The sequence below is a fragment of the Heptranchias perlo genome, chromosome 16 (genome assembly GCF_035084215.1).
Source record: "Heptranchias perlo isolate sHepPer1 chromosome 16, sHepPer1.hap1, whole genome shotgun sequence".
Taxonomy (NCBI): domain Eukaryota; kingdom Metazoa; phylum Chordata; class Chondrichthyes; order Hexanchiformes; family Hexanchidae; genus Heptranchias; species Heptranchias perlo.
The window spans coordinates 23,487,467-23,512,537 of NC_090340.1; the positions used below are offsets into that span (position 1 = coordinate 23,487,467).

The 25,071-nt window shown below is 40.8% G+C and overlaps 1 protein-coding gene across 1 annotated transcript; it reads right to left on the reverse strand.

Annotated features, from left to right (window-relative positions):
• Positions 1-590: 590 nt before the first annotated feature.
• Positions 591-13,434, reverse strand: LOC137333591 (tubulin polymerization-promoting protein family member 3-like). Its single transcript, XM_067997809.1, has 4 exons — positions 13,295-13,434; positions 5,842-6,049; positions 4,272-4,425; positions 591-2,602 (listed from the first exon to the last, which is right to left on the reverse strand). The coding sequence occupies exons 2-4, from the start codon at positions 6,033-6,035 to the stop codon at positions 2,411-2,413; spliced, it is 540 nt and encodes a 179-aa protein (XP_067853910.1). The 5' UTR covers positions 6,036-6,049; positions 13,295-13,434; the 3' UTR covers positions 591-2,410.
• Between the last annotated feature and the right edge of the window lie 11,637 nt (positions 13,435-25,071).

Sequence of the window (25,071 nt, forward strand, 5' to 3'; positions counted from 1 at the left end):
CTGTCTGCAAACAACTATTACCTTGAAACTATGCTTGGGTGTTTCATTAAAAGCAGCTGTTTGATTGTTTGTAGGGATCTGTGGTTTCCATGGAGTTGTGGAGACATACACACACATAGACTGACTACTTGTTGCTTGCCAGAGTCATGACCTGGTTGTAGCTAAACTTTCATTTCTTGTGGGAGGTTCACCCAAAAGAACTTCATAAATGCCATAGATACTCACTTGAAGCTATTAAACTTAATACTTTGATACCGATCAGTAATATTTTAAGTTTATATTTTAACTTTGAAAAATTTTCCAAGGATGAAGCAGATTCTGCTTCGCACTGACACTAAAGTTGTCGGGTGAATCTTTCCCACTCTTGGTGCTATGGTTGCCGCGTCACACATGGCGGGTCACTAATCATAAAATCACAGGTGCCCTGCCACGATTTTCCCATAAGCCGCCTGCTGTGTGTCAGGTCTTGCCAGTGATGTTTGTCGTGGAAAATTTCACCATCGTGTAAATACACCCTAAATCATCTAGTACTCCTGTGTTAGAACCCTTACTCTAATTGAGAGAGAAAGCGTGTCAAAAGTCACCAGGCATTTAGTAACAAAATAATTTATTGTCAGTAATAGTTATTGATACAGATAGTTAAAAACAGAATACATAGATAGAAACTTGAATTATTGGTAAATAGCACTGTGGTATATTTGCACCATGTTACTATTAGGGTACTTTAATACCTTTACTTTTACTCAAAACATTATGGATGAAAAATGTTACATATACTGCTATTATGTTCAATAATCTGCATTTCAATATAGCTTATTTCTGTACATATCAGGCGATGAAATAGTACATATACTTTGTAGGGTACACTCAGTACAAAAAGCGTTTGGGAAGTCCTATAAAGCATTATATTCCCCAAGTCAAAGGATTTCTTTAAGAAGGTGGGAAGTGTATATTTTTTTGTACAAAGCATTAATTGGTACTGTTGATCTTACTGTACTCTCAGATCATAATCAGAGGTTTGCTGTTGACTTCATATCTGCTACATTTCTTTACGGCTTCCAAGTATTTTTTTTGTATGGGAGAGTGGAAATGCACCAAGTATGAAAAGATTTAAATTGCTATGATATTTTTCAAAATAGCAAACCAAGCTACGATTGGCATACCTCATTAATCCACAAGTAAAATTACTAGCTTGATGACATCTGGTTACGGTCCCTCATGGAATTCCATATATTAAGGCACATTTTGTAAGGTTCCACTCTTGGTGTTGTGCGGTAATTATTCGCCTCATAAAAGGTGGAGCCTCATAAAATTTACCCTACTGTATCTGTTTTGGTCCCCAGTGATGTCCCATTATTTGTTTTTAATCTGAAGGAATAAGAGTTGAAGGGATGTGGGTATAGGGTGGGTAAACTAGAACTATTTGTTCCCGTGGAGGGTAAACGCTGATCTGAACGGCCTGTTTCCATATTGAAACGTTGATGAATTCCTATGATACTGATGTATTGAGGAACTTTTTTGAAGCAGACTCATTTCCTAGAACAACCTGCACCAAAACTGCCCCCCAACATTGTTGTATTGGATAGTGGAGAAAGTTTGAGCTGCAGCAAAACACAACATCTGCTTCAGCATGAAGTCTGCAAATTGATGTTTAAATTTTAAGCTTACCTTTCATTCACTCAGCAATAAAAGTAAATTGTAATGCATCATATGTTTGGCAATGTGATTACATCATTGCCATAACCGAATGTTGTGCAATACCCACAATTCTGGTAATAATGCTCCCTAAAACATGCCCCCGACATTCATAGGGAATGCATACTTCAAAATTCCACTCTCCCAGCCTGCAATTTTCTGTCTATTAAAGCTAATGGATGTCAGGCTGGGAATGAGAAATTTTGTGATATGTGCTCCCGACATGTCAAGAGGGGTTTGCATCGGAATTTCAATCCTAGGATCTTTTTCTTATCTCATGTATGCTAATTAAGGGAAGAACTCTGCAGTCTGAGTAGAATGTTAAAGCAGCCGATTTGTAAAGGTTATGTTTAAAACTAGAAATACATTCTTTTCAAATAATGTAGATAGTATGAAATGTTGCTTCCATTATCATAATTTTTTAAATCACTGACTTATATATAGTGTAATTAATGCTTTTGGGGCTTATTTTCTTCATTCCTGTATGGATGCTTCCACTAAATCCAAAAAATATAAAGAAAGATTTAGCATGAATACGTTAAGTGGTCATACAGAAAAATATACCTTTTTATGATAAAGTAATTATTCCTAATTTAAAATTTTAAGTTGTTAAGAAGGATGAGTTAATTCATTTTTAGTATGCCTTCAGTAGGATAACCAAAAGGTTTCTCTCTGTTTACAACCAACCAGCCAGCACAGAAAGCACTTTTTGACATTATTTCTCTTTTGCTTTTTCATTGTAGGACCCAGCTCCTTTGTAAGCTCCCACATAGCCTGTGTTTTCTATTATATCCTCTCGACCAGTCTTCCCTTTGCCTTTGCCACCTTGGTCAAAACGTTCTTTATGGGAGCCTGTGTACTTAGACGTGTCCGTTAGTCTGTCAACAGCACCAGCCTTTGTTACTTTCTAGAAAGAAAATAATGTTTCATTACAAGAATCAAAAATAAGAACAAACTTAAGACTGAGAGGGGGGCATTTGGTCTGGCTATTTCTGACTGAGTCTAGACTCCAGACTTGTGCTCTTGCCACTGAGCTAAGCCCATAAGAATAAGTGATATTTACTGATGCTCCATTCAAGTACCAAATACAATATATATGTATATTACTCCAGAAGAATAAATTAACAGCAAGGTACACAATCCCGCTGAGACTGCTTGGTGAAAAAATGCATTAAACCTGTTTCATGGAATCACATGTTTCATATGGAGGAACAGGATAGACAATGAATTTTATGACTACATGACATTTAGTACCAATTGACTGGCCTTACAGAGTTACAGTATTAATTAGATAACTACCCAGTATTGTTTTAATCAGTTATACATCCATGTTAACCAAGTACTGTAACACACAGTAGACTCAGTGCATTTTCCCTGATATTTTCATGCATTGTAATTAACAGAAATCATTGTTTTTTAATAAATCCAAACAAAGTATACGTCACCCACAGATAGTCTCTGCAGTTCCAAGTCACCTATCATTTAAACATACACGCACTCACAAAGGACCGTATCGTCCTCTGTATGTTAGTTTTTACAAAGAGCTAGTTGCAAACAAACAGTAGAAAGTGATGACAGATTTTTCTCCTACTTTTACCACCCTCTGAGCCTTGCTCCCGTGTTAAAATGTGGTCATGGAAAATAATGGGAGAAATTCTTGCTTGTTAATGCCTTATTAAAGACTAATCATAAAAAAACTATCTGATTTGCAAGTAGAGGACAGAGTTAGAAACAAAAATGGAGTTACTAACTCACATATGCAGGTTAGTTATGTGAAAGGAGGGTAAGATTTCAATAATTGTGTAGGTCTCAGTTGAATAAGGTGTTTTAGTGGAATATTAATAACTGTGATGTATTAATGAACAATGATCAATAAATATTGAAGTGAAATTCACTGAATGGAACACAGCTACTATGTTTTTGAGATACAGCTGATTTCAGGTGTGAGAGGGTAACTGCCTGGTGTGAATGTTCTGTGACATATGATCAGCCTCCGCCAGGACACCATGAAGAGCAAAAGATTGAAATGTAATTTCAAAGATAGAGTGTGTTCCCATGCAAAATAATAGGAGCTCCCCAGCACCATCTGTGTAATAGATCAATTTTACAAGAGGTTGAATGTCCCTTGCTGTGTGGTGACCATTGTCATTTGTGAATAGGATGCTTCATTAGCACAGAAGTCAGCACCCAGTAAGGTTCAATCTCTCTATCCATTCGGAATCAACATTATTTGTGATAGAATGTTTCTCATTCTGATTATTGCATTTTATACCAGGAACATTGAATGAAAAACAAGTTATTTGGGATAAACTGACACAGAATCAAAGCACATTAATATCTTTAAAAAAAATTAATCTGGACTCTGTATTAAATCATTTTGACGTGAGCATTCACTTCAATAAAACCGCAGGACCAGTGCTGTTCCCCGAGTGCAGCTCCAATACCGAGAGAAATAATCCTTGCCGGAGTGGGGCATCTCTGCCCTGTTTCTGGTAATCATGTTGTGTATGAAAGCTGTTCAATCATGTCCCGAGATGTTCTTTTTCTCATCAGAGAATTTGTGCTGATTCACTCACCGTTACACCAACATTTGCCGGATCTTTTCCCGCAATCAGCTTGTAGGCTGCCTCAATTGCTTCCTCCTTACTTCTCCCTTTGAATCTCTTTGGAGCGAGCTCTGCCAAAGCATTTTTAAACTCTTCAAATGTGATTATTCGAGCTGTCTTGGCTCTGTGTACAAATGTAATTAAATTGCTTCATTTCTGTTGAAAATATTGGCAATGTGAATTCTGAAGCTATACCAGAGAGTTATAAACAGCAAATAATTTATGTTTAAATTATTGCAGAATTTCAGCAGGAATAAAACGTAAAGAGTTCAGCTGTGTTTAACTTTCTAATCTACATTTTCTTTGTAACAAACCTGACTAATTAAGAGTTAACATTTTTTACAGCATAATAAACATTCTTCACTTAAGATATTTATCACAGTGTCACAAATTTAGAACAAATCAATACTGAAAATCATATACATAAAGTGTAAAGGGATTATAATTTAATTTTTACATCAAGCAATTTCTAAATTTGGATGGGAAATGACTGGTGCCCCTGAACTGTGCTGTCTCTAGATCCATGTGTGTTTTCAGCCATTGTAACTTCAGTGAGGAAGCAACATTCGAGCAGAATGAGATGGAAGTGGCAATTGTTTCTCTCTAAACACATAACACCTCACTTCCATGTGGCATTTTCTCCAACTGTCTGGCCAGCAAATTCACCAGACTTGTGGTCATGGTGGATTTAAGAGACAAGCAGCTTCAAAATTACACCAATGACCTTAATGGGTTACTATGCATATGATTGGGTTACTGTCACGCTCTATAAAAGGAAATTGGATTTACTTTTATGTTAACCTGAGACTACAGATTAAATAAGGATATCTTATCAGTCAATTTGGAGATAGAAAGAAAAACTGCACATTCTAGGAATCTGAACAAAAAATAGAAAATGTTGAAAATGCACAGATCAGTCATCACCTTAAAGAGGAAGATAGGTTAATAGTCAGATCCTTCATCAGATTATCAAGATCAATAGTTTATTTCTTAATTTATTTCACTGTACTGCATTATTTATTTTGCAAACTTTGCGTTCATCAAGGTGAAGAATTAAAATGCTCAGGGAAGCTATATTTTACCTGATTGCATCTTTGAGAGCATTAAGTGCCTTTTGGTCAAATGCAGATTGGGTAAGAAGCCATTTGGATTTCTCACTAAGCCAGTATAGCATTCACTGGTACATGATGTGACTGAGATAGCCCAGAAGTTGTTGAACTGTGGGCAGTTTTTTTGGGGTGGACTCATGACCACTGAATGTTGGATTGAGATTGCCACACTAATTTACTTAGACTCTTAAAAGCTGAAGAGAGACAAGACAGAGTGTGACCGCTGGACCTTCATTCCATGTGTTTGAGATAAATAAAAGTAAAGGTTTCAAATTTGAAAGGAGAGTGTTTTGTACCACCCATACTCCATCAAAACTTCAGCTATGCTAATCATAAAATATATCTTAATTTTCTGAAGAATGAACTTGATGCCAAATTATTCAGTACACAATATGCAATATTTCAGTGTTGAAAAATTATCTGGTACCTACTTCACTTTTGAAAAGACAATGTCCACATCGGTTGAGGTGACTGCTTTGCCATCGATGATTTTACAGTCTTTGCACAGCTTGGCCCAGTTTTTCCCGGTCATTTCATTGCCAGTCGCTTTGGTGTCTCCATATGCAGCAAACTTTTTAAATGACTCGTGTAGTGTTTCCATGTTGACTGAGCCTCCTTCTGCCATCTTCCAGATTATAACTGAATAATTGAAAGAAAAAATAAAAGGATAGCCTAATGGAAGTATTCTGGGATTAGTACCCTCCAGGATTTGAAGAGATTAATTCCTGTCTTTTGCAGTACAAATCTAGTTATAGGTTTATTCAAGATGCTCCCAGAATGTTAACAACTTATTGTAAGTTTGCTCTGGTTCATAACTATTTGAATAATCAGCCGAGCTGTCAGTATTAGGGAAATATGAGGATTGACATCTTTGATCAAGCAAGGTGATACAGGACGAATCCTTTTTAAAGATATGGGGTAGATTTCCTCTGTGCACTATATCTAACCAAACTGCAAATGCATCCTTTACCAATGAGTTTCTGGTTTCATTCAACATAATATGCAGATAAAATCTTGCTCCAATAGAGTTGTATTTGTTTTTAAACATGACACTCAGCTGAATGAGAGATTGTCACTCCTAATGAACAATACTCAACAGATCTTTTGGTGCCACTCGAATGTTAGTGGAATTTCCCAACAGGACTCCATCAGTTCAATTCATTCAGTCTTTCCAATGGGCTCAAATAGTACAGCACTGTTTGAGGCAGCCATTTACAAAATGAAATTGTCTATTAAGTAATTGTTAATTCAACTACAGTCTCTTAAGATCAATTCTTATTAGATAGAGGAAATTTTGTCTGAACAGATCTCTCTTTTAAAAATCTAAATAGCAGCATTCAATCAGTTTGTGCTTTCTGCCATTTGATTTGTCCAGTAAGTACTGTGTCATTTTTCAATGTAGTAAAGGCAGCTGGTGGAAATTAAACAAGTATGAACAGAATGGTCATGGCTTTGCACATCCATCCAACCATTAGCAAAACAACAGCTTTAAGATCCACTGGTGAAAGAATTTTTAAAATGGCATGCAACCATATTAAATTTCACACCTAGAAAATGTGTTGGTACACAGGAAGAACATGCCAAAATTATTCATAAATCTCAACATCAAATGCTGCGACATTGACTACAGAGAATATCTGGAAGACATGAAAAGAGTTTCAACAACTTGCATTTATATAGGGCTTTTAACATAGAGAACATCTCAAAGCACTTTACAAGGGATGGGGGTAAATTACACATTTAAATAAATAAGTAAAACAGATGAGAAGAATGGATGCCTTGTCATAGTAGGAGAGTCAGGAGAGGTGATTAAAAGCTTGGTCGAAATTATAGGTTTTAAGAAGGCTTTTTAAAGGTGAAGAAAGAAGTGGAGTGGTGAAGGGGACTGGGGGCGGGGGGGAATTTCAGACAGTAGGGCTGAGCCAGCTGGAGGCTCTGCCATCAAATGGTGGGGTGAAGATAGGAAGGGTGCAGAAAAGACCGGAGTTGCAAGACCAAAGAGTGCAGAAGGAGGTATAGGAATACAAGGATGAGGATTTCAAATTCAATGTATTGCGAACAGGATCAGGGAAAAGGGCAAACCTGATTTAGTGCAGGACAGGATATGTGCAGCTGAGTTTTGGACAAGTTGATATTTATGGAGGATGGAGCAATTCATTGAAAAAATAAAGTCTAGAAGTGACTAAAACACAGATAAGAGTCCCCGAGGAGCCAGCTAAGCGAAATGGGACTGGGAGCGGAGGGTGCAACATTTGGGGTTACTGGGAAAGTCAGTGACAAGTGCCATAATGGGCAAGATGGAGAATACCAAAGGCCATGGACTCATTCTAGAGGGACTCAAAGTTATGATAGGGGTAGGAGACAAGGTAGGTTGAGGGGTAGTATGGACTGCGGGGAAGGATCAAGAGATAAATGGTACTGGAGAAGGGGGAGTTGAAAGGGAGCATGGCTAGATGAGATGAAGAGAAAGTGAAACAGGGTTCAAAAATGACCAAAAATGAAAAGTGGGTGTAGGAGGGAGACTTTACATTATATTAACTAGTGGCAGCTGAAACAAGAGTGGTAGCCAGTCCAATATGTGAGGGCCTGTACTGAGGGAGACATCTCCAGGCATGAGGCAGCTTTGGAGCTGTTTGGTTCGGGAGACAGCGGGGGAACAAAGGTTTAGCTTGGAGCCAGTGATGGGTAAAGATCAGTCTATGAGCCAGCAGAGGAGTGAAGTTCAGTTCAGGAGTCAGAAAAGTTTGATCCACAGAAAACAGAAGCAGAATCTAACCAAGGACCCAGTGGAAGAGTGAAACTCAGACCAGGAGATCAGTAGGGTGGAGAAGTTCGGACCAGGAGGTCAGCAGGGCAGTGAAGCTTGGACCAGGAGATCAGCAGGGCAGTGAAGCTCGGACCAGGAGATCAGCAGGGCAGTGAAGCTCGGACCAGGAGATCAGCAGGGCAGTGAAGCTCGGACCAGGAGATCAGCAGGGCAGTGAAGCTCGGACCAGGAGATCAGCAGGGCAGTGAAGCTCGGACCAGGAGATCAGCAGGGCAGTGAAGCTCGGACCAGGAGATCAGCAGGGCAGTGAAGCTCGGACCAGGAGATCAGCAGGGCAGTGAAGCTCGGACCAGGAGATCAGCAGGGCAGTGAAGCTCGGACCAGGAGATCAGCAGGGCAGTGAAGCTCGGACCAGGAGGTCAGCAGGGCAGTGAAGCTCGGACCAGGAGGTCAGCAGGGCAGTGAAGCTCGGACCAGGAGATCAGCAGGGCAGTGAAGCTCGGACCAGGAGATCAGCAGGGCAGTGAAGCTCGGACCAGGAGATCAGCAGGGCAGTGATCATTGGCAGCAAAGCTCAACTGCAACATTTTGATCAATTCCAACATTCTACTACCCTGTTTAACAGATTATTCCAAATATATTTCACTGGAATAATCTACCTGACAGTGTAGTAGAGGCAAGAACACTGAGGTTGTTCAAAATACAATTGGATGCCATGATGAGGAGATGTACTCGAGGGAGAAGTTTTGATGGGCCAAATGACCTTTTCCTATTTCTCTTATGTTCTTAAAATATTTATTTAGTACCCCTATTCATATTACATTTTCTACAACCTTGATATGTCCTCTCAACCGTACCCAATTTTCTGAGCGTGGTCACTTTTTTTCAGAAACTACTCATCTCTCTAAATGAACTCACTCAGGTCTGTATCTACATTGCTGGATGACTCCAGTCCAGTAGCTGATGCACACTTAGCATTAGTGTGTCCATAAATAAAAACATATACCTGTGGTTAGAGGACTATGATGTCAGTAACATTAGAGAGCGCTGCAAGCATGGACAGTTTTATCTGTATTTAGCCTCCAAGCTAATTGGTCCCTCCACACTCCATTTGTTTGCTGGTGTTGGAGCTCACCAAGTACAAACTAGGGTGCTTCTTTTGTGTGCAACTCATGTGGTATCAACCACCTCTTAACAGTTACCAACATCTGCCCCTGTAAAGGGTGAGTTTCTTAAAGTTCCACTTCCTTTGCCCCTTTTTAACCTGAAACGTCCACAGGAGGGAACCTGAGCCACAAGAGAGTTTAGAGTGCTGGGAGAGAATATTGCAATACCTGATTAATCTTTTTCACAATAGAAACATTAACTATTAATCTAGTTTCAACATTGATTTATCACAGAATAAAATATTTAATATTGCACATTTTTAAAAAAGTGATCCAGTATAGCAAATGATATCTTGCCTTTCCGTTGATCCATATACTTCATTCATTTTCAAAATACATGGTGCCCTTTATTCAACAGAAAGGACTATAAAGTGTTTTGCCAGACACGGTCACTGTACTGTCACTTTGGCCGTTACAGCCTTTTGTCTCCTTGCTGCTAAATTACATTCTTTAGTCATTTTTTCTTCTCTAAACCTAAAGTCTGTGCAAATTAATTATGCAGCTCTATGTGTGACATTTCCTTCAACAATACTCATCTACATTTTGCTCTTTCCTTTATCTACTGGGGAAATGTGAAAAAGTTAGAATTTTATCCTGGCTCCAAGCCTCTTGCTACCAGTAATGTGCTTCCGGGTTGCCTTTACTATAGGATTTGTTTTTAATTAGACACTTAATTATTTTTGTTTTTTTCTTGCGGAATTTGTATCGACCCACCAAATGAGGAACAAGTTATGTTGTGTGAGCAGCGCTTTCATCAGATTCGGGGGTACATCATCACCGAGTGACGATGAATGTCATGGTACAGTTACAGTCTTTTGTGGACAGTCCTCATTTATTACCATATAAGCATAGTGAGGGGCTTCCTTCAGCTCCTTTGGTTAGAGTCCGTTGTGGTTTCTCACAACACAAGTCAAAAGGAGTTCATGAAGCTCCAATTAGGTTGAAATCCATTGGTTTATTGTCTTTGCAGTTGTGGATAGCCCTGTAAATGTATGTCTCACCTCTAGTGCATTTCTTTTGTTCCTCTGATTATTTGATTTACTCATTGGAGTAGATCTTCATGTTTACCGCCTGGTTGATGAGCATCGGCTGAGCCGAGCGTGGAAAGTAAAATCTGGCGGGACTATCACACGGCCCTTAATTTCAATGGAAGGGAAATCAGGCAGATTCTGTTACCAGCGTACGAACCTCCCCACCAGATTTTCCTTAGTACATTCCACCCAGGCGATGCGCATCACCCAGGGGGATAAAGATGAAAATCTACCTCACTGTATTTACTTGAGGATAATAAATAGCAGTTAAGTGACGCGTGGTACCCTGTTCAGTCAGCCTGCTTTAAATACTCATGATACAAAAGCGTCGCGTTGTCAGAGATGACGAGCTTTCAGCAACCAAAATGACAACCAGCAACTTCGGCAACTGTTGAAATATCTCAACACTAACGTTCTGCAAATTATGCTTTTGGGTAAGGACTATAATGACATATGGAGTGCTGTGATCCACTTTAATCTCTCAAACTCCATTAGATTAAACCCTTTATGCGTTGCTGTTGGTGACACTGTTCAAAAATAAGCAAAGTAGAAAAATACCATAAAAATCCATCCACACATTAATATGCTGCAGAGATAGCAGGCTTCCCCATTCCCCCCACCTTAATTTTCTATACTCATTTCCTGAGCAATGACAGGAGGACCAACTTCCAAGCTAGGTTCCCCCGAAACTTCCCAAAGCCAGAGAAGCAGGAAGGTGGCAGCAGCTATGAATTCACACATAAAAGCCGCTAGTGTCTATAGTGGTGGAAATTATACGTTTACAAAATACAGAACAAAATTGCCAAAAGAACAGACCTTATTCTGAATTCTCTAAACTCGCCGTGTTTACAGTGGCACAGGAGATGGGAGTGATTTTTTTTTCACCAGCTCAGTTTCCATTTCCTACTATAAACAAATATTTTAATGGTCTGGTGAATTTAAGACCAACCTGAAGTTGGCCCTTTACCAGCAGTGTTACTTATATTGAACAAAAATCCAGAAAGGCAGTTTCCCTGCTATTTCCTCCCCCCACGCCCCCCACCCCCACCTTTGAATGATTCTGGTGATAAGCATTACAAATGGGTGCTAAAGCTCTGGGGCGTAATGTGAAATTCACCGATGCAAACACCTCACTTTTTCATGCTGCCATTACACACACCCAAATGCTAACCTCCCAAACCCACGACCTCTACCATCTGGAAGGACAAGTGCAGCAGGCGCATGGGAACACCACCACCTGCACGTTCCCCTGCAAGTCACACACCATCCTGACTTGGAAATATATCGCCAATCCTTCATCGTCACTGGGTCAAATTCCTGGAACTCCCTACCTAACAGCACTGTGGGAGAACCTTCACCACACGGACTGCAGCGGTTCAAGAAGGCAGCTCATCACCACCTTCTCAAGGGCAATTAGGGATGGGCAATAAATGCTGGCCTTGCCAGCGACGCCCACATTCCGTGAATGAATTTTAAAAAAATGAACATCAACATTTGGGATTAATGGAGAAGGAAACCGTAAAGAAGAGTACTTCTAGTATAACTTAAAAAAAATGGAATAAAGTTCTCCTGCCTTACAAAAGATTTTTTTCTTGTTCATTTCCATCCCATTGGGATCTGTAATGTCAGTTCTTCTCTTGCGCTGTTACCCAATCAAGGTCCTCTGATGGTGAAGGCTATGGGTGGATCCTGGAATGGCTGTATAGATTAACCTGGTGCTAATTTGGAGTTGCCTACGCTGGGAATGGTATTATCAGCTGACTCCTGTGTGTGCTTAGCTAATGCTAACTTTTCCCAGGTCAGGCTCCTTCAGATCAGCATCCACATGGATCTGAAGCACCAAGTCTATGAAGTCACTTCAGACACTACGTCATCTACTAATTTTGGTCATCAGAGATACTCCCATGTGCACCTGAATTGGTGGTGAGCAAGCATGGAGGTGACATGGCTAGCAATAGTAATGTGTTAGTACTATATGGATAAAGAGAATACTTTACACTCAAGCTGTATTACCATATACTTTCTTTAACCTGAAGATGTGGAACTTTTCTCATAAAATTCCTACTAGTTATGATTACATTCAGGCCTATGTAATATTTCAATTTGTGTCAATTTGGCTCAGTTGGTAGCACTCTTATTTCTAAGTCAATAAGACCGTGGGTTCAAGCTCCATTACAGACTTGAGCGTATCAGCTAGGCTCCTACTTCAGCTCAGTACTGAGGCACTGTCTTTTGGATGACTCATTGAACTGAGCCCCAGTCTGCTTGCTCAGTTGGACGTAAAGGATCCTGTAGAACTATTTTAAGAAGAGCAGGATGTCCTGTACCGAATGCTTAGTATGACCAACATTCCTCCCTCAACTAACACCACCAAAAGCAGATTATCTGATCATTCATATACTGTTTGTGGTTCCTTGCTGTGTGCAATTGGCTGCACTTCAAAAGTAATCCATTTGTTGTAAAATGCTTTGCGATGTCCTGAGTACGTGATAAGGTGCTGTATAAATGCAAGTTCTTTCTTCTCATTGAGTTAAAACCTCTAATATAAGACTTCACTTAAATAATTATGGAGAGCACCTAGAAACAAAGGACTCCAGCCCATGGGATTTTACTTATTAAATTAGTTTTATCAAGGAATTGATGGAGATAGTACAACTGGGTTCTTCTGCTGGAAGTTGCATGTTACAAAGGTAACAACACAGCTCTTACAAAGAAGAGGTGAGAAATAATGCAAATAGTTCATAAACTGCATTAAATAACTTGAAATATCAAATAAAAAAATAATATACTCAAGTGTGTAAACAAGTGAACGCTTCTTATTCTTTTAGTCCGTACAAATCCTACCCACCTATACACATTGAGGTATTTTATGGCTATAAAGTATTTAACATGTTAAACAAGGAAGAATCAGCCTTTTTACCTTTCCGAGTTCCCTTAGCTTCGTTCCGAAAGCCTCTTCACAAAGTCCTTCTGTTCCCTTTCTATAACAAAATGTTCCTTTAAAGTGCTGAAGAGATGTTATTTTCTGTTTTTCCTGTAGCCATAGCAACAAACTGTGTAACATCAAGAGGGCGTGATAAAATAGCACAATACAATAAAGTGACCAGGGTCATTAATTATAGCTGTAGTAGCAACAGTTTTGTTTCAATAATAGTTTATGTTGGTTTATAGAAGCTTGTTCAATAATTGTTAAATTCTCTACATGAAGAATAGGTGCAACGATTGCGGTAAATGGCATTTTAAAGGAGATTATCCTTTTCTTAACTTTAAATTTAATGAACACGTTTATATTCAAGTTATCAGGGAATCTACCCTCTAGTTTGGTTTATCCTACCTCTCCCAGGTCAGCTGCAGTAGTGGATTTTTTTTAATATATTGAATTGAGAAATCAAGTTTATGGGCCAAAGCCCTTAGTGCAGGATACCACAAAGTTGAAAAGAGAAATCAAGGCAAAACAGGAGTGATGATTAGGTGATGCCAAACTTGGATTTTAAAAGCCTTAAGATTGCAGTGAAAGTTGGACAGTGTCCTTTTTTGCAAACACCCAACTTGACTTCCACTGAACCCAGCTGTTTATTGGAGTTCAGCTAATTTAAACGGCCTGGGAGAGCACCGGGCAGGACTACTGCCTCGGATTTGGTGTGTTATCCATGCAGGTAGTGGACTCCTTCATATTAGCTGTCGTCAGTTGAAGGTTGCTTGGCACAGTCTCTAATGACTATAGCAGTCTTTCATGCCCAGAAAGCATACTTCTTTCAAAAGCTGGTTCCTTAAGGGTCAGATCTGCGACTCCATCAGCAGAGAATAGATGTGAGCTGGCCATCTGGACAGCAGGTTCCATCACCTTGTACTGTTTATTCACACTCTGTGTATCACTCAGTGTGCTCTCCTGTACCTCAGTATCAAATTCCCCAGGGCAGATGTACCTGAGCTGCTGCTTTGGATGGGGTAATGCTACATGCTGTGATGAATGTTGGCTTGCTTTGTGCCACTGGGCTCTGATTCTGCTTCCTCTAGAAAGAAAAGATGAACATATGTCATAATGCAGTCTTCATTCGAACCCTTTAGATGTAGCTTTCAGCAAGATGAGTGGCATGGTCTTGGCTTCAGTATATGCTTTGTTGTCAGTGAATGGGTGATTAAATAGAGCAGAAAGATAGTATGAACCCTGAACTGGGACGAGACCTCTAACTTCCTCATCCCCTGCTTTTCAATTAGTCTCTCTTATTTAATGTTGACCCGACAGCCAGCACTCAAAGAAGGTTTTCATCCTATCAAGCTGGATTTTAAGTTCGAATTGTAGTTTCTAATGTGTGCCACCAACATTGTTGTGAAGACAAACGTGGTGGCCAATTTGTACACAAGTTTACACAATCAGAAAATTAAATCTCATTTTCTTTTTGCTGGTGCTGGTTGAGGGAGGAATATTGGCCAGGACAGCAGGAGAATGCCATCCTTTTGAATAGTGTCATAGTATCTTTTCCTTCCAGCTTAACGGGCAGACAGGGCTTCAGTGCAACATCTCACCCAAAAGATGGCACCTGCGACAATGTATCATTCCCTCAGTACAGCACTAAAGATCAGCATAGATTATGTGATCAATTTCTGGAGTGGCTTGAATGCATGACTTGGCTTAAAGGTGGGCATGCCAGCAATTGATCCTTTTTAATACTTCAGGCACCTCTGAATTAATGGGAAGAGCCACCAGAGGATGAGCCATTAACTATGTCACAGATAGGGAAATTTGAGAGAAAACTAGATAGCCCTGAACATAGATATAGAAGTGAGCCTACTCATACGATGCAGTGGCTGGGAACTGGTCAAACTGCGCATGAATGGGAATTGCTCTGAAGGAGCAATTTTCACTTGGAGTTAACTTAATTGAACAAAGAAAATATTGTAAGGATATTTCTTTATTTGGTGGCAAGATGGTGATGGAATTGCGAAACCAGTGAGTTTAACAACAGCAAGACTAAATTAAAAGAGACACCTCCTTTACATATACTGTCAATATAGCTTGAATCAATGAAATAATAAATATATTTTCAAAATTGGTTGTTGGATTTTGGATTTTATTGCAGTCTTTGTGTCTTCCTGTGCTCTATACTACTTCCTGAACAACAGCACAGGCTGTGACCTGCTTCCCGACCTGTGACAATGTTTCTCTGTAACTGTCCACCAGGATATACCCTAAGACACCATGGGCAACTCACTCACCAATGTTCCCTTCCTTCATCCAAAGGGGAATATCTGTCCCAGTTCAGAAACTCACTGTGTGGGAAATAGTGAGAGCTGACCAGTATTTACCACTGTATGATATGATTTGTATGATACAATATTAGCTCCATCATTAGTAAATACATATTTTTAAAAGACCAGTTTGTTGATCAAACTTTATCAAATCTATAAATTAAACCACATTTAACTAAATTGTTCCATTTGAATCAAGCAGCATTTTTGCCAGTACTAGACATGTATGTTACTCAATATAGGATACTTCAATATAAACCATAATACCTGGTTTACTTGACTTTCTTGGCAATTTCATTATTTTGTACTGAATTGGGTTTTAAGAAGCTCACGGAACTTATTTTTATGTCGGAGGGGACAGATGGAGATAATGGTGTGTAGAAATCACACTATGACAATATAGGACAGGTGTGATGGACTAACTGGTATTTTCCAGTCCTTTGTTTTTGTATTCTCGTACTGTAAAATGGCATATGTTTGAATATGGGCTAAATATGAGAATATAGTTTGTGGAACACATTAGAAACTGTATTTGTATTTAAAATGCAACTTGGACTGATTGGATGAAAGTTTCCTTTAAGCACTGACTGCAAGGGCCCTTCATTTTAATGAGATTAGAGGGAGTCAAACCAGTTACTGGTGGGCATGGGCCCACAGCACAAAACTTACTTAATTCAGCAGTAGTTGGCACAAAATGGCAATTTCACTGAGATGCCATAGGATGGCTGGAGCAGGAAAGGGAAAAAAAATGTCACACGGGTGCAACAAGGGATACTCTTATCAGATTGAGGCCGAGTCATGTTGTTGTAGCAGAGTAGTGTGAACTTTATTTTGCAAATCAATGCATTATACCCGAGCCAGAAGTGCTTATGTTGGCACTGGGTGCCTGAAATGGAAAGTGTTTCAGCACTTTGATGAGTGCAAAATTCGCAAAGGAAAGGTAGGACCCTCTTACCACCCCCAACTAAACTGGCATCAGTGTCATTATTTCTTCTAATATATGTGTGGATTCAAGTGAATTAGGTTAATAGTTGAAAGGAATCTTACAACACCAGGTTATAGTCCGACTATAACCGATAACCTGGTGTTGTAAGATTCCTTACATTTGTCAACCCCAGTCCATCACCGGAATCTCCACATCAAGGTTAATAGTGAACAAAGATAATGTGCAGTCAATCCCGCATATACAAGCAACACTAACATCAACAAACTTAGAGAATTGTTTTGGTGTATGCAAGATGTTATGAAGTTTCTATATCATTCCTCATACTGTCAATGATAATCATTCCTGTTATCTGAAACTTTTTCATACTTCTGACATACATATATTATGCAATATGGATCCAATGTATGTCAATATTATTAATTAAGTTCATCGTTATACACAATAAAATAGAAGTTATTGGAAATATGTAGACCAACCAGTATGTGAAAGAATAGTTGTTATTTCAAGTGTGGCCTTCTGACAAAGTGTCACACACAAAATGATAAATCTATCTTTCGTTTTCAGATGCTGATAAGCCTGTTTTGCATTTGCAGCCATTGCCTTTTTGATTTCAGGCGTCCACCGTTCATGATTGTTCTGTTTACTTCATTGTACACAGCACTACCTGTAATAACAGGGTAACTTTGTAAAACAGGAACAACCAATACAGAAAGTACATTTCAATTAATCAGTTAGTACTTTCAGGTGCACAACAATCCTAGTGTCAATAAGTACAATGCACCATAAAGCAATGTGAAGACTACAGATTGCTGAATTTATGCCAGATTCAAACATGTTCTGCAACTAATTTCTTAATAGAACTGAAGTACTAAGATCCAAATGATGAATTAGTTGAATTTGGCTGTGGCGCTGCTTCTATGTATATTGCCAGAACTGGGTGGATGATCAAATAGATGCAGCAAAGAGTTCCTCCATGATCTTATTTGATAGACAACTCTTTTTAAGTGTTGAGGTGGTGCCAACGGCTCATAAATCAGGCAAGGTTTAGAGCTTACATAATGTCTGTATTAAAAATCATACGACCATCTCCACTGGCATTTCTGACACATCACTTGATTGCTGACAGCAAAAGGCCAACAGCTATTGTTACCAAGGCAGCAGCAAGAGGACCACAGAAATAACAAGGACTTTACGACCTAATTACTCAACTTTATAATGATCTTTGGAGACAGCCAGGTCAGCTTGTGAGTGTAATATGTAGATTATTTTGTGTATTGTGGAACTGTGTGGTGTTAGGGAGGAGGGAGTCAAGATTCTGTGCTCTTCAAATGGAGGTAACAACCTTTAACAATCAAATTAATAAATTACAACTTTTTTTTAAGAAGCAAACTCAGATTATCTGGTCCTAAGAGATTCGTGCCACTATGTTCCCCCATTACCTGCCCCATCTCTTAATTGATTTTTAAAAAATTCACTACTGAAATATAGATACAAAGGTGTTCTTTCATAAATTTGAAAGGCTCATAAATTTACAAAGAAACATACAGTACTATTACGGTCAGTCAGTCTGAAGAACCATCGTGTTCCCAATGAGTGCAATGATCATGAGACTTGTCAAATATTAGAATTGAACCATATGTTTAGTACAAGAACGAAGGATGCAATTGCTGAGGAAGATAGCATAAGGACTAGTGCTTCTGTTGCTGTTGGAAGCCCTATCTTTTTTGTGATGCCACTTGTTTCTACTGTTTTTCAAACAATCTCAGACTTGTGAGCACCAAAGTTATTAAAAAGGTATTGTCTTCCTGATAAAGTGTTTGGCAAACCTTTTTCTAAAAAATCTTTGCATGGCCTCGCCCCTCCATCTCTGTAATCTCCTCCAGCCCTACAATCCTCCGAGAACTCTGTGTTCCTCCAATTCTGGCATCTTGTACATCCCCATTCCTTTCGTCCACCATTGGCGGCCATGCCTTCAGTTGCCTAAATCCTAAGCTCAAGAGCTCCCTCCCTAAACCTCTCTATCTCTCTTTTCTCCTTTAAGGCACTCCTTAAAACCTACCTTCTTTACCTGTCCTAATGTCTCCTTTTTTAAGATAATTGGCAAAAGAGCCAGAGGTGAGATGAGTTTTTTTTAATGCAGCGAGTTATGATGATCTGGAATGCACTGCTTGAAAGGATTGTGGAAACAGATTCAATAGTAACTTTCAAAAGGGAATTGGATAAATACTTGAAGGGGAGAAAATTGCAATGCTATGGGGAAACAGCAAGGGAGTGGGACTAATTGGATAGCTCTTTCAAAGAGCCAGCACAGACACAATGGGCCGAATGGCCTCCTTCTGTGCTGTAAGATTCTATGATTCCTTGGCTTGGTGTCAATTTTTTTGTCTGATTATGAACCTGTGAAGCACCTTGCGACACTTTACTACGTTAAAGGTGCTATACAAATGCAAGTTGTTGTTTAGGGAGGTAGACTATGAACAAGAATCTTGCAACATTTTTCATCACATCACTTTCAAGTGAAACAATGATTTGTTTTACTGTTTGTGCTAATGAATAAATAAAAAAGGTTCACCAAACATTGTTTTCATGTAAATAGTGTTCCTTTAAACATTTCTTACTTCTGCCACCCTGTCTTTTCATTCCAACAGTGTCTCCTGCCACATGTACACCCTTCTTGCTTTTAATTGTGTGTAGAAGGCATATGTCCGTTGGATTTAGTGCTTATCTAGTGGGCTGGCCAAACCCAATAATACACAAATAATATTGGGGGTCATTTCCCAACCCCTGCTTCCAGTAGCTTGGGATAGGGTTGCAAAATTGTAGTTCTGCTTGTTTGACCTACACTCCCAATGAACGCAACTTCTTGCTCTGAACTTATGATTGTGGCATTATCTCTATAGTCATAAATTTATGATGGGCCTGTATCTACGAGCAGTGGGTAAGGAAAAACACTTATTTCACTGTCTCTGAGCACCTCCCTCACAAACCTCTTTTCAAATCCTCTCAGTAGTCATGTGCATCCCTCCCCTAATCTTGCTCCCCTTGCAATAGCATAACCTCCAATTTACCATGAGAAATACCACAGGAGATTTACTAGTAAAAAGACTGCATTTATATAGCGCCTTTCACAACCTCAGGACGTCCCAAAGCGCTTTACAGCCAATTAAGTTCTTTTGAAGTGTAGTCACTGTTGTAATGTAGGAAAACGTGGCAGCTAATTTGCATACAGCAAGTTACCACAAACAGCAATGAGATTAAGACCAGATAATTTGTTTTTTTTTTAGTGATGTTGGTTGAGGGGTAAATATTGGAATCCTTTACTCTTCTTGGAATAATGCTGTGAGGGACATAGAATCATAGAATCATAGAAGTTACAGCATGGAAACAGGCCCTTCGGCCCAACATGTCCATGTCGCCCAGTTTATTCCACTAAGCTAGTCCCAATTTCCTGCACTTGGCCCATATCCCTCTATACCCATCTTACCCATGTAACTGTCCAAATGCTTTTTAAAAGACAAAATTGTACCCGCCTCTACTACTGCCTCTGGCAGCTCGTTCCAGACACTCACCACCCTTTGAGTGAAAAAATTGCCCCTCTGGACCCTTTTGTATCTCTCCCCTCTCACCTTAAATCTGTGCCCCCTCGTTATAGACTCCCCTACCTTTGGGAAAAGATTTTGACTGTCTACCTTATCTATGCCCCTCATTATTTTATAGACTTCTATAAGATCACCCCTTAACCTCCTACTCTCCAGGGAAAAAAGTCCCAGTCTGTCTAACCTCTCCCTATAAGTCAAACCATCAAGTCCCAGTAGCATCCTAGTAAATCTTTTCTGCACTCTTTCTAGTTTAATAATATCCTTTCTACAATAGGGTGACCAGAACTGTACACAGTACTCCAAGTGTGGCCTCACCAATGCCCTGTACAACTTCAACAAGACATCCCAACTCCTGCATTCAATGTTCTGACCAATGAAACCAAGCATGCCGAATGCCTTCTTCACCACCCTATCCACCTGTGACTCCACTTTCAAGGAGCTATGAACCTGTACTCCTAGATCTCTTTGTTCTATAACTCTCCCCAACGCCCTACCATTAACGGAGTAGGTCCTGGCCCGATTCCATCTACCAAAATGCATCACCTCACATTTATCTAAATTAAACTCCATCTGCCATTCATCGGCCCACTGGCCCAATTTATCAAGATCCCGTTGCAATCCTAGATATCCTTCTTCACTGTCCACAATGCCACCAATCTTGGTGTCATCTGCCTCCTAAATTCTCATCCAAATCATTAATATAAATAACAAATAACAGCGGACCCAGCACTGATCCCTGAGGCACACCGCTGGACACAGGCATCCAGTTTGAAAAACAACCCTCTAAAACCACCCTCTGTCTTCTGTCGTCAAGCCAATTTTGTATCCAATTGGCTACCTCACCTTGGATCCCATGAGATTCAACCTTATGCAACAACCTACCATGCGGTACCTTGTCAAAAAACTCAATCAAATTCGTGAGACATGATTTTCCTCTCACAAAACCATGCTGACTGTTCCTAATTAGTCCCTGCCTCTCCAAATGCCTGTAGATCCTGTCCCTCAGAATACCCTCTAACAACTTACCCACTACAGATGTCAGGCTCACCGGTCTGTAGTTCCCAGGCTTTTCCCTGCCGCCCTTCTTAAACAAAGGCACAACATTTGCTACCCTCCAATCTTCAGGCACCTCACCTGTAGCGGTGGATGATTCAAATATCTCTGCTAGGGGACCCGCAATTTCCTCCCTAACCTCCCATAACGTCCTGGGATACATTTCATCAGGTCCCGGAGATTTATCTACCTTGATGCACCTCCCTCTCTGTAATATGTACACTCCTCAAGACATCACTATTTATTTCCCCAAGTTCCCTAACATCCATGCCTTTCTCAACCGTAAATACCGATGTGAAATATTCATTCAGGATCTCACCCATCTCTTGTGGTTCCGCACATAGATGATCTTGTTGATCCTTAAGAGGCCCTACTCTCTCCCTAGTTACCCTTTTGCCCTTTATGTATTTGTAGAAGCTCTTTGGATTCTCCTTTGCCTTATCTGCCAAAGCAATCTCATGTCCCCTTTTTGCCCTCCTGATTTCTCTCTTAACTCTACTCCGGCAATCTCTATACTCTTCAAGGGATCCACTTGATCCCAGCTGCCTATGCATGTCATATGCCTCCTTCTTCTTTTTGACTAGGGCCTCAATCTCCCGAGTCATCCAAGGTTCCCTACTTCTACCAGCCTTGCCCTTCACTTTAAAAGGAATGTGCTTACCCTGAACCCTGGTTAACACACTTTTGAAAGCCTCCCACTTACCAGACGTCCCTTTGCCTGCCAACAGACTCTCCCAATCAACTTCTGAAAGTTCCTGTCTAATACCATCAAAATTGGCCTTTCCCCAATTTAGAATTTTAACTTTTGGGCCAGACCTATCCTTCTCCATAGCTATCTTAAAACTAATGGAATTATGATCACTGGTCCCAAAGTGATCCCTCACTAACACTTCTGTCACCTGCCCTTCCTTATTTCCCAAGAGGAGGTCAAGTTTTGCCCCCTCTCTGGTCAGTCCATCCACATACTGAATGAGAAATGCCTCCTGAATACACTCAACAAATTTCTCTCCATCCAAGCCCCTAATGCTATGGCTGTCCCAGTCAATGTTGGGAAAGTTAAAGTCCCCTACTATTACCACCCTATTTTTCTTGCAGCTGTCTGTAATCTCCTTACATATTTGCTCCTCAATTTCCCGTTGACTATTTGGGGGTCTGTAGTACAATCCTATCAAAGTGATCTCTCCCTTCTTATTTTTCAGTTCTACCCATATAGACTCAGTGGGCGAACCCTCGGATATATCCCCTCTCACTACTGCCGTGATGTTCTCCCTAATCAAGAACGCAACTCCCCCTCCTCTCTTACCTCCTGCTCTATTTTTCCTATAGCATCTGTACCCTGGAACATTGAGCTGCCAGTCCTGCCCCTCCCTTAGCCATGTTTCAGTAATAGCTATAACATCCCAGTCCCATGTACCCATCCATGCCCTGAGTTCATCTGCCTTGCCCATCAGACTTCTTGCATTGAAATAAATGCAGTTTAATCTAGACTTCCCTTGGTCTTTGCCCTGCTTTCTCAGACCATCTGTTCGGTCATGTTCTGTACACTCTCCCTTACTGCCTTTTGTTTCTGTCACCACTTTATTTCCCACTGACTTCCTGCATCGGTTCCCATCCCCCTGCCACATTAGTTTAAACCCTCCCCAACAGCACTAGCAAACACTCCCCCTAGGACATTGGTTCCAGTCCTGCCCAGATGCAGATCGTCCAATTTGTACTGGTCCCACCTCCCCCAGAACCGATTCCAATGGCCCAGGAATTTGAATCCCTCCCTCTTGCACCATCTCTCAAGCCACGTATTCATCCTAGCTATCCTGTCATTCCTACTCTGACTAGCCCGTGGCACTGGTAGCAATCCTGAGATTACTCCCTTTGAGGTCCTACTCTTTAGTTTAACTCCTAACTCCCTAAATTCAGCTTGTAGGACCTCATCCTGTTTTTTACCTATATCGTTGGTGCCTATATGCACCACGACAACTGGCTGTTCACCCTCCCCCTCCAGAATGTCCTGCAGCCGCTCCAAGACATCCTTGACCCTTGCACCAGGGAGGCAACATACCATCCTGGAGTCTCGGTTGCGTCCGCAGAAACGCCTGTCTATTCCCCTTACAATCGAGTCCCCTATCAATATAGCTCTGCCACTCTTTTTCCTGCCCTCCTGTGCAGCAGAGCCAGCCACGGTGCCATGAACCTGGCCACTGCCACCTTCCCCTGGTGAGCCATCTCCCCCAACAGTATCCAAAACGGTATACCTGTTTTGGAGGGAGATGACCGCAGGGGACCCCTGCACTGCCTTCCTACTCTTCCTCTGTCTGTTGGTGACCCATTCACTATCTCCCTCAGTAATTTTTATCTGCGGTGTGACCAACTCACTGAACGTGCTATCCACGACTTTCTCAGCATCGCGGATGCTCCAAAGTGAGTCCATCCGCAGCTCCAGAGCCGTCAAGTGGTCAAACAGTAGCTGCAGCTGGACACACTTCCCGCAGGTGAAGGAATCAGGGATACAAGAAGGATCCCTGAATTCCCACATCCCACAAGAGGAACATGACACGGCTGTGGGATCTCCTGCCATGACTTAACCCTTAAGTTAGCTTAACAACAACTACAATGTCAAGAGAAAAAAAAGGAAAGAAAAACTACTTACCACTCCCTTTAAGGAGTTTACTCCTTTAAATTGTTCTTAATTTAGAGAATGTTAACTACACTAGGGACCTTGATTTACTAAAAAAAAACGCTACTTCCTATAAGACCTGCAGACCTTCCCTTTCTTTTTACTTTAGTTACTGTCGATAAGTAGAAATACTGACCTGAACCTACTCACCAATCAGGTGCCTCCCCTGTGTCGCGTCCCGATCTGATTCCTGACGTCACTTCGAACTCGGTCGCAGCTCCCTCCGCTCGGCTCCTCTCAGCTGTTCTCAGCGCTCTGAAATCCCGCCTTTTTATGGGACGCTCCCTCCGCTCGGCTCGGCTCCTCTCAGCTGTTTTCAGCGCTCTGAAATCCCGCCTTTTATCGGATGCTCCCTCCGCTCCGCTCGGCTCCTCTCAGCGCTCTGAAATCCCGCCTTTTTATGGGACGCTCCCTCCGCTCGGCTCGGCTCCTCTCAGCTGTTCTCAGCGCTCTGAAATCCCGCCTTTTTATGGGACGCTCCCTCCGCTCGGCTCGGCTCCTCTCAGCTGTTCTCAGCGCTCTGAAATCCCGCCTTTTTATGGGACGCTCCCTCCGCTCGGCTCGGCTCCTCTCAGAACAGGAATTAAAAGTCTCGTGCTTTTGCAGGAACTCTGGAGGATAATCTGAAAAATGTGTTGATTTTTTTTCCCCCCCAACAAAGTCAGATATCAAGAGTTACATTGTGCTTTCTTCAGCAGGGTGAGATGATTACTTTGTTGACCAGATGATTATTTTGTTGACCAGATATAGATTTCAGGGCATCAAAATGAAGCTTTTTTGCTCTTGTTGATCAGCAGAATTTCCAGCCACATTCAAAACTACATGGATGAACTCATATTTTAAACACTGGCTCCAGCAGAAAGATAACTAGATCTTAAATTTAGCTATGCATAGGGTGGAATGTTGGACTGATTATCGCTTAACATGCTTCAGAATTACCTTGAAATTGGATCCATCCACAGATAAAATGCTATTTAAATATTTATTACCCCTGCAATAAACTTAAATATGACATGAAAAAGGCTGTAAAAGAAGAGTTAGTGGATCAGAACTTGAGTTGGAAAATACGTGTTGTGAGCAAGGAGGGAGAAAGAGTAAGGGAACCTATCGTGGATAGGAGACTGAGTTTTTTTCTTGGGGTGGTGGGGGGAGGGGGGGGGAGAAAGAGGAGAGGAGAT